Source organism: Balaenoptera borealis (genome assembly GCF_965194805.1).
Source record: "Balaenoptera borealis genome assembly, chromosome: 16".
Lineage (NCBI taxonomy): Eukaryota > Metazoa > Chordata > Mammalia > Artiodactyla > Balaenopteridae > Balaenoptera > Balaenoptera borealis.
In genome coordinates, this window is record NC_138872.1 from 73,171,933 (window position 1) to 73,186,506 (window position 14,574).

The 14,574-nt window shown below is 55.7% G+C and overlaps 2 protein-coding genes across 6 annotated transcripts; one reads left to right on the forward strand and one right to left on the reverse strand.

Annotated features, from left to right (window-relative positions):
- The first annotated feature begins 326 nt into the window (after positions 1 to 326).
- KAT8 (lysine acetyltransferase 8) lies at positions 327 to 10,052 on the forward strand. 4 transcript variants are annotated; one of them, XM_082360841.1, is made up of 12 exons: positions 337 to 597; positions 1,901 to 1,975; positions 2,051 to 2,226; positions 5,569 to 5,673; positions 5,866 to 5,919; positions 6,021 to 6,185; positions 6,952 to 7,041; positions 8,729 to 8,869; positions 8,967 to 9,060; positions 9,155 to 9,305; positions 9,457 to 9,611; positions 9,883 to 10,052. In XM_082360841.1, exons 1-12 carry the CDS (start codon positions 387 to 389, stop codon positions 9,945 to 9,947), a joined length of 1,482 nt encoding a protein of 493 aa, XP_082216967.1. In that variant the 5' UTR covers positions 337 to 386; the 3' UTR covers positions 9,948 to 10,052. The 4 variants fall into 4 exon arrangements, with proteins under 4 accessions (XP_082216970.1, XP_082216969.1, XP_082216967.1 ...); XM_082360844.1 differs by lacking the exon at positions 9,883 to 10,052 and having other exon boundaries at positions 327 to 597; positions 9,404 to 9,533; XM_082360843.1 differs by lacking the exon at positions 8,729 to 8,869 and having other exon boundaries at positions 329 to 597.
- Positions 10,053 to 10,127: 75 nt separating this feature from the next.
- On the reverse strand, positions 10,128 to 14,486 carry PRSS8 (serine protease 8). 2 transcript variants are annotated; one of them, XM_082360854.1, is made up of 6 exons: positions 14,170 to 14,486; positions 13,875 to 13,892; positions 12,018 to 12,180; positions 11,466 to 11,737; positions 11,209 to 11,375; positions 10,128 to 11,077 (listed from the first exon to the last, which is right to left on the reverse strand). In XM_082360854.1, exons 1-6 carry the CDS (start codon positions 14,252 to 14,254, stop codon positions 10,754 to 10,756), a joined length of 1,029 nt encoding a protein of 342 aa, XP_082216980.1. In that variant the 5' UTR covers positions 14,255 to 14,486; the 3' UTR covers positions 10,128 to 10,753. The 2 variants fall into 2 exon arrangements, with proteins under 2 accessions (XP_082216980.1, XP_082216981.1); XM_082360855.1 differs by lacking the exon at positions 13,875 to 13,892.
- Between the last annotated feature and the right edge of the window lie 88 nt (positions 14,487 to 14,574).

Below are 14,574 nucleotides of genomic sequence, written 5' to 3' on the forward strand. Positions count from 1 at the left end.
CAAGTTCATCGCCCTAAAGCCAGGCATCCAGGCAGGATGCTTTGGCTCTGCCCCGGTGAAGTGGGGGCAGCGCCCCCTGATCAGGCACCCGGACCTTTAAAAAAGATCGAGCTGAGGCATCACATCAGGAAAGCCTTTTTCCTCTCTTCAACTCTACGGTGCAGCCATAGTTCCAAACGGAAAACAACTCCAGGGCAACCGGCACAGTCCACGTCAATCTGGCCCAGCGCCGCGGAGACCGTCGCACGAGCCAATGAGCTCTTGCGACGTCACACACCCCTCCCCCCCCCCCCCCCCCAGCCTGCCGCGGCCTCCGCCACTAGCCGCTGACCCGGAGCTAAAGGCCCTGCGCGGCGCTGTATTCTGGCGTCACTTCCACTACAGCGATGGCGGCACAAGGAGCAGCTGCGGCGATTGCGGCGGCGACTTCAGGGGTCGCGGGGGAGGGCGAGCCCGGGCCCGGCGAGAATGTGGCGGTCGAGGGGACCTCCCCGTCCCCGGGCCGCGTCTCTCCGCCGACTCCGGCGCGTGGAGAGCCAGAAGTCACCGTGGAGATCGGAGAAACATACCTGTGCCGAAGGCCGGATAGCACCTGGCGTGAGGGCGGGACCCAGGGCCAGGGGGCGGGGTTTAAGGGCGGGATGGGGCCTGAGGGAGGAGAACGCGGACTTTCGGACTTGCCCGGGCGCCGCCTACAAACCTCCCCGAGTTGGGCGTTCGCCAAGTTCTTCCTACTGTGTGTAGAGCTCCCAATCCACTTCCTTGCCCAGTCTTAGGCTTCATTCCCTTTTCTTGTTAACCTTCTTCCTCAGTGGTCTCCCTTGTCTCTATGACTCCCCTTCCATCCATCCCCTGCAGCCGCCAGCGGAGAGGACCTCCCAGAACACAAAAGCGAGCTTCCCCTCCCTTCTATTGCTTTGCCTCATTTCCAGAATAAACCCCAAGTTCCTTAGAATGGCATTCATTTTTGTAACCTCTCTGGTTTTCAGCACCCCTAGTAAAGGCCATTGCCAGACCAGACCACACTGTATGCTCTGAAGGCCATATGCCTTTTACCGCCTGTGCCCTCTGCTTGGAATGCCCTTTCTTCCCTTTCTCCTTGTTTAGCTGGCTAGCCCCAGTCATCCTTTTAGGATCATATCCCCTGTGATGCCATTCTTGACTCCCTTCAGGCAGATTGAGTCGTTCTCTTCTGTATGTTCCCTTTCTGTATGAAGAAATGAAACATTTTCTTCATACCTAAGCTATAGTATATGTACCATTATGTTGTCATTGTCTGTCTGTCTGTTTTCTATCAAAGTGGGAACTTCCGGAGGGCAGGACTGCTCATGATCCATCACTGTATCCAGCAGCAACCCAGCACAGGGCCAGACATGCAGTGGTTGCCTTCCTCGTTTATCGAATGGTCGGCTGTTTGTCAGGTGCTATACTGAAAGCTTTAGAGCCATTAATTCACCGTTTGAGGTGGGCACGGTTATCCTTATAGATGAAGATGCTGAGGCTCAGAAAGCCAAAATAACTTGATCAGTTAAATATAGCTAGGAAGTGGGGCTGTCTGATTCCACAGCTAGCCCCCATGACCCCTGAACAAATGAACGACTGAGTATAGTAAAACAAACATTGAATTTGGAGCCAGATTTAAATTCAGTTAAGTATTAGCTCTTATCACTTTTCAAATAGGTGACCCTGGATAGGCCTCAGTTTCCTTGTCTCTAAAATAAGAATAACAGCACCAGTCTGGCCCACCTCAGACAGTGATTGAAGGGAGTGGCAGATGTGAACAGGTGAGGTTAGCACACATTTGGCCACAGAATCTGGGAAACTGCTCCTCAGTGCGAAGGATCACTGTTGTTCCAGCCCCGTTTTCCTTCCTGGTGATGCTAGCCCTTTCCCTTCACAGATTCTGCTGAAGTGATCCAGTCTCGAGTGAACGATCAGGAGGGCCGAGAGGAATTCTATGTACACTACGTGGGCTGTGAGTGATTTGGGGGATCCAGGTCTGGGGGGGGCGGGGGCGGAAGGGCAGCACCCTCATGGCCCGTCCTCACAGTTAACCGGCGGCTGGACGAATGGGTAGACAAGAACCGGCTGGCGCTGACCAAGACAGTGAAGGATGCCGTGCAGAAGAACTCAGAGAAGTACCTCAGCGAGCTGGCCGAGCAGCCTGAGCGGAAGATCACTCGAAACCAAAAGCGCAAGCATGACGAGATCAACCACGTGCAGAAGGTCCGGGCCCCTCCCCTTCCCCGGGGCTGCAGGAGGCTCAGCTGCCTCTGCTGACTCCCTTGGGTCCCAGTGCCAAAACCACAGCAGCTCCCATTTCTTAAGCTCCTACAGTGCGTAGGGGACTCTATCTACTTCTTCCCAGGTATTCTTCACAGATGAGAAAACTGAGGCTCAGAGAGGGTGAGAGCTTGGCTACAGTCTCGTGGCAAGGAAATGACACAGCTGGGACTGGAACTCAGGCCTCTTGCACCTTTCGTGCTCGCTTTTGGCTGTGCCACGTTGACAGATGGACCTGAAGTCCAAAGGGGAGGAAGAGAAGGAGTGATTCGGGGCACTTGCTGTTGCCAAGCATTGTGCTGAGTGTCGTGCCTGTATAAGCTCATCAGATCCTCCCTAACAACTCAACACCACAGGGGTAATTAGTTCTTTTTGAGGAAAACAGGAAGCAGGTTCAGAGAGGTTAAGTAACATGCCCAAGATCATACAGCTAGTAAAAGGGTGGGTTGAAATTAGAGTAATAATGGCAAACATTTATAGGCTTGTGAGCCACAGTATTAGGCTAAGTATTTCAGTATATGATCTCACTGAAGTGTCACAGCAACTCTGTGAGGTAAGCATTAGATCCCCAGTTTACAAGGGAGGTAGAGGTAGTTTTAGGAATCCAGTTAGGAATTAGATTGGCCAACTAGATTGTCCTACTTTGGGGCACAAGCTCTTTGAAACATGCTAGAAATTCCTGCCACTTTATTCCAAAACTTGGGTTCTTTTCACAAAGCTAGCCTGCCCTGGGGGGTTTCTATCCTCCCACTGTGACTCTTAGTTTCTGGGTTTGTGAGACGGGGTGTGCACACAAGAGGAGGGTTTATGGAGCTCTCAAGGCACCCATACCTTCATTATTTTCAACCAGTGCTAGTCCATCCTTCTGAGTGCTCGTTCTGGGCTTAGCAGCAATGATTTGCAAACTGTGGGGCTGTTAGTAGATTGCCAAATTAGTTCAGTGGGTGGTGACCATTTAAATTTCAAAAATGGAAGAACTAGGACAAGATAGAAAATATCATAGTGCGTTGTACTTTATTAAAGGTAAGTATTGTTTTAAGAAGCTTCTATCTCACATACAAATATATATATGTATATACACAAACTTGCCAGTTGGTTTACAGTGCTGTGATAAAAAAATTTGAAATACCTGAATTAGAAAGATCTCTCACTGGGAATTCCCTGGCGGTCCAATGGTTAGGACTCGGCACTTTCACTGTCATGGCCCGGGTTCAATCCCTGGTCAGGAACTGAGATCCTGCAAGCCACATGGTGTGGCCAAAAAAAAAGATCTCTCACCATCTAAGGCAGCACGGTCCAATTGAACGTCCTGTGATAAATGGAAATGTTCTACCTCTGTGCTGTCCGAAACAGTAGCCACTACTCACGTGTGGCTCTTGAGCACTTGAAATGGGTTTCGTGTGAGTAAGAATTAAATTTTTTAATTTTATTAAAAGATTTTTTTTTTTGGCCACGCTGCACGGCACGTCGGATCTTAGTTCCCCGACCAGGGATCGAACCCGTGTCCCCTGCATTGAAAGGCAGATTCTTTACCACTGGACCACCAGGGAAGTCCCGAGAATTAAATTTTATTTGAATGTAATGAACTTAAATTTAGGTAACCACTTGTGGCTGGTGACTACTCTACCGGACAGTGCAGATCTAAGGTTTTCTTAGCTCCCCAGCCAGGTTGCACTGGCACATTAAGTCACAAAGATGTACCTCTAAGCTGGCAGTCAGCAGGGTGGTTGACAGTGGGCCAGTGGGGATAAAATCAAAGAACGAGTAACAGCGAGTTAACGATCAGCAAGGTTCTTCAGAGCCTAATTAATGTTTAATTCTAAATAAACTGCAGCATTTACGGAAAGTAGCGTTTTTGTAGTTCTTTAATGCATTTGCAGAGGCGGATTGTATTGTATGAGTTGGGAAATGTATTTTAAAGAGGCATGTGAGGAGGAAAATCATCCTTCCCTCATCTTTGCAGGGGTTAGGTGTGGAGTTGGACAGGCGAGGGGCCCATGCCCAGCTGTGCTGGGTGCCAGTTCTGTGAGCTCACCTCTCTGTGCCTCAGTTTCCTCTTTCGTGCAGTGGAGAGAGAGAGGACTCCCATCTCAGGCTTGTTCTGAGTAATGCCTACGACGTAAGTGCTTAGTACTCGGAATAAATGGCAGCTGGCTAGTCCCCAAGGGCCAGTGACCTCGCCTCTCCCTGCCTGTTTACTTCTCTGTAAAATAGAAGTAAGAACATTGTATCTCAGCGTTGCCAAAAGGGTTAAATGAGGCCATCCAGGCAAAGTGCTTTGTGGAAGGGGTTCTGGGTAAAAGGCTGGCTCCTTCTCCCTTCTGAACTACAGGGCAAGGCTGCCATCTACTCTGGTGTAGGTCATAGGCCTACCTGCATCCACTGTCAGGCTGGACTTGGTTCCTCCTTCAGCGTCTGGCCTAGGAGCAAGATGGGCTGTGAGTGCCACCTGGCTTGTAGTCCCTGCCTTCCAAAGACTTGGAAAATGGGGGAAGCCAAGAAGGGGGAGTCGGAGGGTACTGTTGTTGACCACTGAATTCCTGACTTGGGAAGGAATGTATTCTGCATCAGAAGAATCCAGTCAGGCCTCCTGGAGGATTGTTGACCACACCTTCCCAGGGTGCTGGGCCTTGAAGGACAGGGAGAGCACAGCAAAAACAATTAACACGTGATCACTCGCCAAGCTCTGCCTCATCATGCGCTTGCCTGGCTCATGCTCGGTACCAGGCTGAGTAAGCATCTTCTGGCAGCTCTAGGAGAGGGAAGGACATTCAGGGTGGAAGGAACTGCATGTGCAAAGGCATGGAGGCCAGAAACAGGAGTGTCAATAGCAGAGCAGATTTGAGGGGGCTGAGACTGGGGGCTGGGAATTTACAGAGGCCTCGTCAACTATCCAGACCTGAGACGGTGGCAGTGGCTATTTGGTGTGGGACAGAGGAACCGGTTCCAGAGATGACAAGGAGGTAGAGCTAACAGGACGTGGCCGTTATTCGAATGCCAGGCTGAGACAGGAGGAGGAGTCTTGAGAGCAGGCCTCTTATTGGTCTGGGGTAGTTGGACTGAAGGTGATGCTCCTAGGGAGATGGGGAACCCAGGAGGATGCACAGGTTTGCAGGGAGGAAAGGTTGAGTTCCTTTCTGGACACCTAGAGCCTGATGTGCCTGCGGGAGGGGCCTCCGGGAGCAGTCCCACGGGCAGGAAGGAGGTCCAGGCACACCGGGCAGTCGGCACCAGTTCCTGCTATGGAAGCGGAAGACCAGGCCCATTATGTCATCTGTCTCACAGCAACTGTGGCAGAGCTGGATTGATCGCGTTGTACAGCTGAAGCTCTTACCAGCCCAAGAACTGGAACCAGGCCTCCTGATCCTAGCCCTGTTCATCAGGCAAAAGGTCCAAACTTGGGCATCAGGAGTGTCTGGGATGTATGGGTGGGTGGGCAGATGGGAGAGGAACTTGGACCAGTCAGCTCTGAAACCAGGTGAAACAGGTTTGCTAGACAGGAGGGAAGTGCTGGGTTCTGGGATGGGAGGGGTGGCCTGACCGCCACTTCTGTTCACCTGTGTCCACTTCTTTCTCACTCAGACCTATGCAGAGATGGACCCCACAACAGCAGCCTTGGAGAAGGAACATGAGGCGGTAAGTAGGGGAGGGGGTCCTAAGTGGGGGCACCCCTTCCCTACGGCATCCCTTGCCCCGACCGAGCCATCCCCTGCCCTTCACTCCCACCTCGCCCACAGATCACCAAGGTGAAGTACGTGGACAAGATCCACATCGGGAACTACGAAATCGACGCCTGGTACTTCTCCCCATTCCCTGAAGACTATGGGAAACAGCCCAAGCTCTGGCTCTGCGAGTACTGCCTCAAGTACATGAAATACGAAAAGAGCTACCGCTTCCACTTGGTGAGGCTGGGCCGGGCCGGGCCTGGTGAGTGCGGTGGTGGGCATAGAGGCTGAGGGCCGGCTGAGGCAGCGGCACTGGGCAAGAGAGACAGGTCCAGAGCAGTTGAGTCCAAGGAAAAGCTGCCCCGGCTGGAGAGACCTGGATTCCAGGCCTGACTCTGCCTTTGCCGGAGTGACCTTGGCCAACTTGCTGACCCTCCCCAGACCCCAGTTTCCTCTTCTGTGGAATGGGGACCTTCTGGGGTCCCTTGCCCTCAGCACATGTTTATCAAGGCCAGTCCAGTGCCAGGTTCCCCTGTGGAAAAGAGGAAGTAAGCACAGCCCCGAGCCGTGGGACCATGAGGTGCGGACAGACAGGAAGCTTTAATCCACACGCAGGACCTGCTGGGGCAGGGCAGGGGCGGGTTTCCCACAGGGTAGACACTGAGGCAAATGTATGTGGTTTGGGCAATGCCCTTGTCACGGGTGCCAGCCCTCCAGAGTCGTCCAGAGCCAGGCTGAGCTGGACTTAAAACCATCTTGCTGTGTGATATTTGAGCCAGTTACTTAGCCAGTTACTGTGCCTCGGTTTCTCCATCTGTAAAATAGCATCCGTCTCCTCAGATGGTTGGGAGGATTACTCGATGTAGGTAAAGGGTGGAGCCCGGGGTCTCCAGGTGGAGAGAAGCAGAGGCCTGCTGCAGGCCACACAGGGCAGGATGGGGCACCTAGTGGGGAGCCTTGGGGCCTCATACCTGTGCCTCCCCCTGCCCATCCCCACCCCCAGGGCCAGTGCCAGTGGCGGCAACCCCCGGGGAAGGAGATCTATCGCAAGAGCAACATCTCTGTGTACGAGGTAGACGGCAAAGACCACAAGGTGAGCCCCGGGGGGAGGCACTGTGGCAGGTGGGGGGACACGCTGGGCACCTCCCGACGATCCTCACCGTCGCCAAAGGGTAGAGGCCGGCCTTAGTGTGCGAAGAAGCCTGCGGGCTTGTGCTCAGCCTGGCACTCGGCCTGTGGTTGGTGCATAGTGAACTCATGGCCCTGTGGTGCCAGCCTCGAGTTCTGGGTTTCCCTTCTGTCCCTGAGGACTTGCCTTCTGATGGGGTAGCTTGGGGTGGCTTAGGTTCAGGCAATTTTGGAACCCAGAGTGGAGATTGTCTTGCCTCAGGCTGTTCTTAAAAACTGCTTTCTCTTTCTGCCTGAAGAAAAGGTGTTTGTTTTTCCTGGGTGTGAACTGCTTTGTGTGAGGTTTCCTGCGGGGAGAGCTCTGTGGCTCAGACCGCTAATTTCCTTGTTCCTGAAGGACTTCGCTGGGGCAGGGTGGGGCCTTTGGGGCCTGCTTTGCTGTCGTTGAGAACTTGACCCTTGCCTGGTCAGTCTGGGAAGGTCTCCTGGGGAAGGCCAGTAGAGTGTAAGACGCAGAGGGCTGGCCTCTGAGTGGCTCCTGGCTTCAAATCGCCCCGTCACTTCTAGCTGACCTTGGACGAGTTACTTAAGGTCCTTTGTTCCTGTTTCCTCATCTTTAAGACAGGAGTTATGCTAATAGTTAACTAACAGGCTTGTTAGTGGAGTAAATGAGACAGCAAAGTAAAGTACTTAGCACAGTCCCTGGCATCGAATAGGGGCTTAGTAAACATGGGCCTTTGTCAGCCTCGTGATAAGTAACTTGGGAAATACCCATTCTTAGCCCCACCAGAGCCCCCTGCTCTGACTTCCTGAGCATGAATGGGGCTGGGGGCGGCAGGAGGGGCCCCAGCAGGAGACGTGGGTGTTCTTCCCAGCTCTGCCTTCTCCAGCTTTGGGGCCTCAGGCAAGCACTCCCCCCCGCCGCCCCCCAGAGCCTCCGTTGCCTCCTAAGCAAAATGGGTCTAGTGGTGCTGGGCTCACACAATTGTTGAGTCAAACGAGAGTGGACGTAAAAGGTGTCCTTGATCTCTGCCATGAAGCCAACCTCCAGGTCCCACTGGCCCTCCTGACATTGGTCTCTCTGTCCCAGTTTGGCTGAGTGGGCAGACAGCTCAGGCTGCAGAGTCAGGCTCGAGGGTCGTCCATTCAGCAAACATTTACCAAGCTCCCAGCTTCACGCTTAGCCTTGCACTAGGTGCTGAGGACACAGCCATGAACAGTCAGAACTCATATAGCAGGTTGAGTCCTGCCCTAGTGCTCACCAGCCATGGGACCTTGAGTGAGCCACTGTCTCCCCTGAGCTTGTTTCCTGACCTGAAATAGAAGAGTTCGTGTCTGTGAAGATTGAGCTCCTCTTCAGCGCTCAGAAGTGGTAGCCATGATTGGTCCAGCTCTGCCGTTACCTCCTTGAGTGCGCGTAGCTCTCTGATTTTCAGTTTCCCCGTCCACCAGAATGTGACTCTAAGACTCCTTCCAATTCTAAACATGACTGTCCTGGTGAGGATCCCACTTCTCACCGTGCTGGCACTGGCTGCTGTCTGGAGCCTGGCACTTGCAGGGCAGGGTGGCAGCTCCTGCCCAGGCCTCCGTGGGGCGAGGCGGAGGAGTTAACGCCTGCTCCCTGAGCCTGCTTCCACCTCGCGACCCCTCAGATTTACTGTCAGAACCTGTGTCTGCTGGCCAAGCTTTTCCTGGACCACAAGACATTGTACTTCGACGTGGAGCCATTCGTCTTTTACATTTTGACTGAGGTGGACAGGCAGGGAGCCCACATCGTCGGCTATTTCTCGAAGGTGCTGGGTCGGGAAGCCCGGGTTGAGGGAGCGGGGGAGAATGAACCAGAAGCAGGGGCTGAGCCTCCGCAGAGGTCCTGACCACCCACCCCTACAGGAAAAGGAGTCACCAGACGGGAACAACGTGGCCTGCATCCTGACCCTGCCCCCCTACCAGCGCCGTGGCTATGGAAAGTTCCTCATTGCTTTCAGTGAGTGGTTCCCGGCCTGTCCAGGAAGGGCAGCTGTGGTGAGGGGTGCCAGGGCAGGGTGGGTCCTCAGTTTCCTCATTTCCACCGTTGCCAGGTTATGAGCTGTCCAAGCTGGAGAGCACAGTAGGCTCCCCTGAGAAGCCACTGTCTGACCTGGGCAAGCTCAGCTACCGCAGCTACTGGTCCTGGGTCCTTCTGGAGATCCTGCGAGACTTCCGGGGCACACTGTCCATCAAGGACCTTAGGTAAGGGAGGCACCTGGAACCCTCAAAGAGGGAAGGACTCTCCTAAGATTGGCCGTGATGCTGTCAAACTGTCTCCTTGTCCCCTTTTGCTGTCCCAGCCAAACCCCGCAAGGGAGCTGTCTCCAGCATCTGCTCTAATCCCTTTCTGCAGCCAGATGACGAGCATCACCCAGAATGACATCATCAGCACCCTCCAGTCCCTCAACATGGTCAAGTACTGGAAGGGCCAGCATGTGATCTGTGTCACACCCAAGCTGGTGGAGGAACACCTCAAAAGTGCCCAGTATAAGAAACCACCCATAACAGGTGGGTGGAGTCTGCCCAGGGTGTGTGTGTGTGGCGGGGGGTAGATGTAAGGACTGCCGTGAGCCAAGGCCTCTGTTTTGCTGTCATCGGATCCCCAACCAGTCTGACCAGCTCCCAGGACTGAAGCCTGGGGCAGCCCCCTCCCCAGGACTCAGTCTGCCCCTGTTCTCACCTCGAGGTGAAACCTGGCCTGGGCCCAGGGCAGAGCAGCCAGTGCGAGCGGCCGGGCCCGGAGGCCCAGTCCTGCCTCTCATGCCTCTTCTCCCCACAGTGGACTCTGTCTGCCTCAAGTGGGCACCCCCCAAGCACAAGCAAGTCAAACTCTCCAAGAAGTGAGTGGCCTGTGCCCCTGCTGCTGGACCCGTGCCTCCTTGCACCCCAGCCTGTAAATATGTACAGACCTGTTTCATCATTTTTTTAATAAAGTAAGTTCTGCCAGTGGCTCTGGACTCTGGAGGTGGGAGGGAGAGGCCCAGAGCGGATGGGCCTCATTTCACGTCACACACACACGGCCAGTTGTGCTCAGAACATTTTACTCCGTCTCGCTCCGTCTAACCCCGCACACCAGGTGCGAGTCGGGGTCCAGTTCCGGTGGGGGCTCAGTCCTCCAGAGTCCAGGAGTCGGGGCTCAGGGGGCGTGGCAGCCAGTGAAGCAAGAGTGGGGCCTTTTCTGTCCTTGAAAGCATGCTGCCCGGAGGCAGCCCCAGCCCAGAAAACAGTGAGAGGGTGAAATGATGGGGCTCATCAGGCAGAGCAGGTGAGGTGCTGCAGCCAGCCTTTTAGCGGCAGGCATCTGGGCAGTCTTCTAGAAACAGGTGGGGAGCCGGGGCCCACTTTCATAGCTGAGGGTCCTTGGGGGCTCCATAGGAGCCCAACCGATAGGCTTGTGGACAGCAGATGGAGGTGACCAGAGTTTCTAGCCAGCAGACTCCTAGGCAGTAAACTCCTGTGGTGGAGGTTACAGCCCCAAAGAGCAACCCAGAAGAGTGGATGCAAAGGTCAGGATGGTGCTTTGAACTCCCACAGGGTCCTGGGAGGAAGGAGTGGCTCAAAGTCAGGCCCCAGGCATCCTGGGAGCAGGCGTGTGCCCTTGGGTGTGATGTGGAGGTCCCAGAAGCAAGTCAGCTCCCAGGGTGAGTAGCTCAGTGGTCGTGCTGTGGGCGGAGGAGGCCCAGGGTCAGGCCTAGTGGCAGCAGAAGGAGGGGTCCCACCAAGCCTGGGGCTGGGGCAGAGTTGAAGGCCCCATAGTTGCTGCAGAGGTTGCGATCAGTCTGGGACTCCTGGATTTGGGGCACCACCTGAGGCTGGAGCTCTGCCACTTTGTGGTGAATCCAGGAGGCATAGCTGGAGGTCAGAGTATACACACCGGGCCTGTTGGGGGCCCCACAGGCATCACCCCAGCTTACGATGCCTGCCACGTACCAGCGGCCCCCCACTGGGCAGGAGAGTGGGCCCCCAGAGTCACCCTGAGGAGAAAATCCACACAGCAGCTGTCAGGACCGGACGCCAGGCCTCCAACCATCCGTGCGAGCCCCATCGAGCCCTCATCTCCCAAGACACGCCTGTCTCATCTTTTCCCCGGACCCCCCGCATTTACCTGGCAGGCGTCCTTGCCCCCGTTCACATAGCCAGCACACACCATGTCCTGCTGGATAAAGTGGAGCTCCTCGGGCTTGGCGTTGATGTTGTACAGGCAGTTACAGGTCTCACGACTGATCAGTGGCACCTCAAGTTGCTGCAGTGTCTTGGGGGCCTGGAGGCTCACTGTGGGGACAAAAGATGCTTACCCAGGGCCTCCTACCCTGCGTCGGCTCCCCCCGTGCCTCTAGACGTCAGCGCCCCCCTCACCCTCACCTGAGGGGGCCACGTGGCCCCATCCCGTGACAGTGCACTGGAGACCATTGGGGAAGGAGGCGTTGGCTGCGGGGAGGCAGATGGGCCGGATGTAGCGAGAGAAGTTGACAGAGCGGCTGAGCTGGAGGAGCGCGATGTCACCCATGGAGCCCTCCTGGAGGTAGCTGGAGTGGGAAATGACCTGCGCCACCGTGCGGACCTGGGTGTCAGAGCTGTAGTAGTTCAGCTTGTGGGCCCCCAGCTTTACCTCGTAGTCCTCCGTGCGGTGCTCCCTGCAGGCAGAGGGGCGAAGGTTGGGACCTGAGAGACCAGGATCCCTGTTGCCTTGTGGCATCCAACCTCAGTTCCTGACCTTTCAGGGTCCACCCTGCATCCTTGTTTTATCCTGTGACCTGTGACCTCTGGCCTTCACTCCTGACGGATCCTTACAGACTTTATTGATATCCCTAGATACAACCCAAGAACCTCCAACCTCTGACCTACACTGATCCTTGAACTTTGACCTCCAGCCCACTTTTGACTTCCCCACCCTGCCCCCTACCCAGCTGGTACCTTGGGAAGCAGTGAGCAGCCGACAGCACCCACTGCTCGGACAGGAGAGAGCCGCCACACGCGTGGACGCCGTTGTAGCTGATGCTGACCTGCCAGGGCCACTGGCCTTGGGCTGAATCGCTACCACCTGTGATACGTGCTTGGGGGACCACGCCGCAGGAGGCTGCCCAGGGAGGAAAGGGAGGGAGGGGGTCAGGTCCTCAGGGGCCCCCAAACCACATCCTCGACCCTGCCACTCCTGACATAGCCCAGGAGGTCTGGTTTGGAGCTTGCGGAGTGAGTTTACAGAAACCAGCCACCCTGTGTCCCCATCCCATGGCTCACCAGTCACGGTCAGTTCTGCACACCGCCCCCCCCGCCCCCCGCTACCCTCGACCCAGTGCCTAGTTAAGGTCCCATCCAGCTTCTGTCCTCACAGGCCTTCCTGCCTTCCATCTGCTCCACTCCTTACAAATCTGGCCAGGTCATACCCCCGCTTAAATCCTTCCCTGGCTCCGCACTGCCCTTACGAGAGACTCCAGACCTTCCATGGCACAGCCATCTGCTCCAGCCAGCCCTCTGGACACCCTGTCACAGCGGGCCACACACTTGTTCACCTCCAGACCTTGGCTTATTCAGGTCACTCTGCCTAGAATACTTTTCCTCATCCCTACTTCGCTCAGCAAACTGCTATTCGCCTATGGAGATGGTTCAAATTCTCAGTCCCTCTGTAGCCTGCCCTGACCCTGCTGGCTGAGTGAGACAACGCTTCGGAGCTGCCGAGGTCCGTGCTTCCCGGACGTGGCTGCTCCGCATTATGACGGTGTCTGCTTCAAGCAGCCAACCTGGGCATTCCCTAGGGGCAGGGACGAGGGCAGATCCCCACGTCCCCAGCACCCAGCACAGGGCTGGGCACACGGATGGAGTCGTGAATGTGTTGAACAAACGAACAAAACAGCCGGGCTCCCAGGGTGTGAATGTCTAGTTTCCAGGACGGCCCCACCTCCGCAGAGACCGCTGTTTGGAGCAGGACCCAAGTGCCCTTCACAAAGTCACCTGCTCAGAAGCAGGGAAAACCACCCAGTGAGGCTCCTCCCCCTCTCCTTGTAAAAAGGACAATAGAGACCAGCAGTTCAAGCAACGTCAGGCCCCAGAGGGGCTTTCACTTCCTTAATCTTCCAGACTCTTCATTGCAGCCCCAGGAGACAGACAGAATCAACTTCATTTTTTAAAAACATTTTTTGTTTTTGGCCGCACCGTATGGCATGCGGGACCTTAGTTCCCTGACCAGGGATCGAACCGGTGATCCCTGCATTGGAAGCGCAGAGTCTTAACCACTGGACCACCAGGGAATTCCCAGAATCGACTTCATTTTATTTTATTTTATTTTTGCCGCACCTCACGGCCTGTGGGATCCTAGTTCCCCAACCCGGGGGCCCTCGGCAGTGAAAGTGCGGAGTCCCAACCGGTGGACCCCCAGGGAACTCCGTCAACTTCATTTTAGAGGTGAGGGAACTGGCATTCGAGACACAGCCAGTACATGGTGAAGCCGGGATTGCCAAGGAGACGGATCCTTGGTTTGTTTCCCTCAAAACAACCCACGTTTGGAGTCAGACCTGGGTTTAAATCCCAGCTCTGCCACTTACTGGCTGTGTGCCGTTGGGCAAGTCATTTCCCTGCCCCTCAGTTTCTTAATCCAAAGGACGAGGGCTGTATTCCTCGCCTCCCAGAGCTATTGGGGGACCTAAATAAGATAACAGGAGTGAACGAGACGGCCTTGCAGAGAGAGGGTCAGGCACTCAAACGCCCCAGGGAAATCTGAATCCGCGGCCCCTCCCCCTCCCCTTCCCCTTCCCCCATTTCCCGGGCGAGCCTCACCTTCAGCCCCAACGGCTCCTGGAGGGAAAGAGAAAGAGGGAGGGGTAAGCAGGCAAGTCTCAAGTGCCCAGACCCCACCCTTACCTGCTGCTTCTCCACAGGGCTGGCCCCCCCGCCAGGAAACCAAAGCTGAGGGGAGAGGCCAAGAGCCAGGGAGGCTGAAGCTGGGGTTTTTTGAGCCCAGAATAAGGGATGTGCCCCAGAAAAGGGTTATACCCTCGGCCCCGGTGCACTACCTGCCGCCCCCCGCCCTCCCTGCCCCCGTGCTCCACACTCCCCACCCCCACACACTCACCCATCTCATTCCAGAGTAATCCAAGCAAAAGCAGAGTGGCCAGAGCCTCCAGCCACCTAGGCCCCTGGCCTGCTCTCTGGGCCATGACCCAGGACCAGGGGCCCTGGGAAGACACCAGGCACCCAAAGGAAGGGACCTCAGGCTGGGGTTCAAAGGCAAGATCCAGGTGTCAGGACCAGAGGGAAGCGGGAGCAGGTGTCCAAGGCGGCTTCGAAGGCAGGCAGCGGGCACAGAGGAAACGCTGGGGTCTCCGCAGCCGGCAGTGAGGACGAGTCTCCAGCACGGCCTGGGTACACAGTAGATCTTCCTTCCGGAGTGGCACTCCTGGGAAAGGGCACCTACCTGCCGGCCCCTCCCCTGGCCCCGCCCTCCCTGCTCAGCTCAGCCGGCCTCTCTTGTTGCCAA

Bases quoted from the DNA above. Each gene is read 5' to 3' on its own strand.
- KAT8 (XM_082360841.1), top strand. From the start codon at position 387: ATGGCGGCACAAGGAGCAGCTGCGGCGATTGCGGCGGCGACTTCAGGG. The intron at 598-1,900 runs GTGAGGGCGGGA...TTCCCTTCACAG, and splicing joins AAGGCCGGATAGCACCTGGC to ATTCTGCTGAAGTGATCCAG. The intron at 7,042-8,728 runs GTGAGCCCCGGG...GCGACCCCTCAG, and splicing joins TAGACGGCAAAGACCACAAG to ATTTACTGTCAGAACCTGTG.
- PRSS8 (XM_082360854.1), bottom strand. From the start codon at position 14,254: ATGGCCCAGAGAGCAGGCCAGGGGCCTAGGTGGCTGGAGGCTCTGGCC. The intron at 11,738-12,017 runs GTACCAGCTGGG...CTCTGCCTGCAG, and splicing joins GCTGCTCACTGCTTCCCAAG to GGAGCACCGCACGGAGGACT. The intron at 11,376-11,465 runs GTGAGGGTGAGG...TTGTCCCCACAG, and splicing joins GGGCCACGTGGCCCCCTCAG to TGAGCCTCCAGGCCCCCAAG.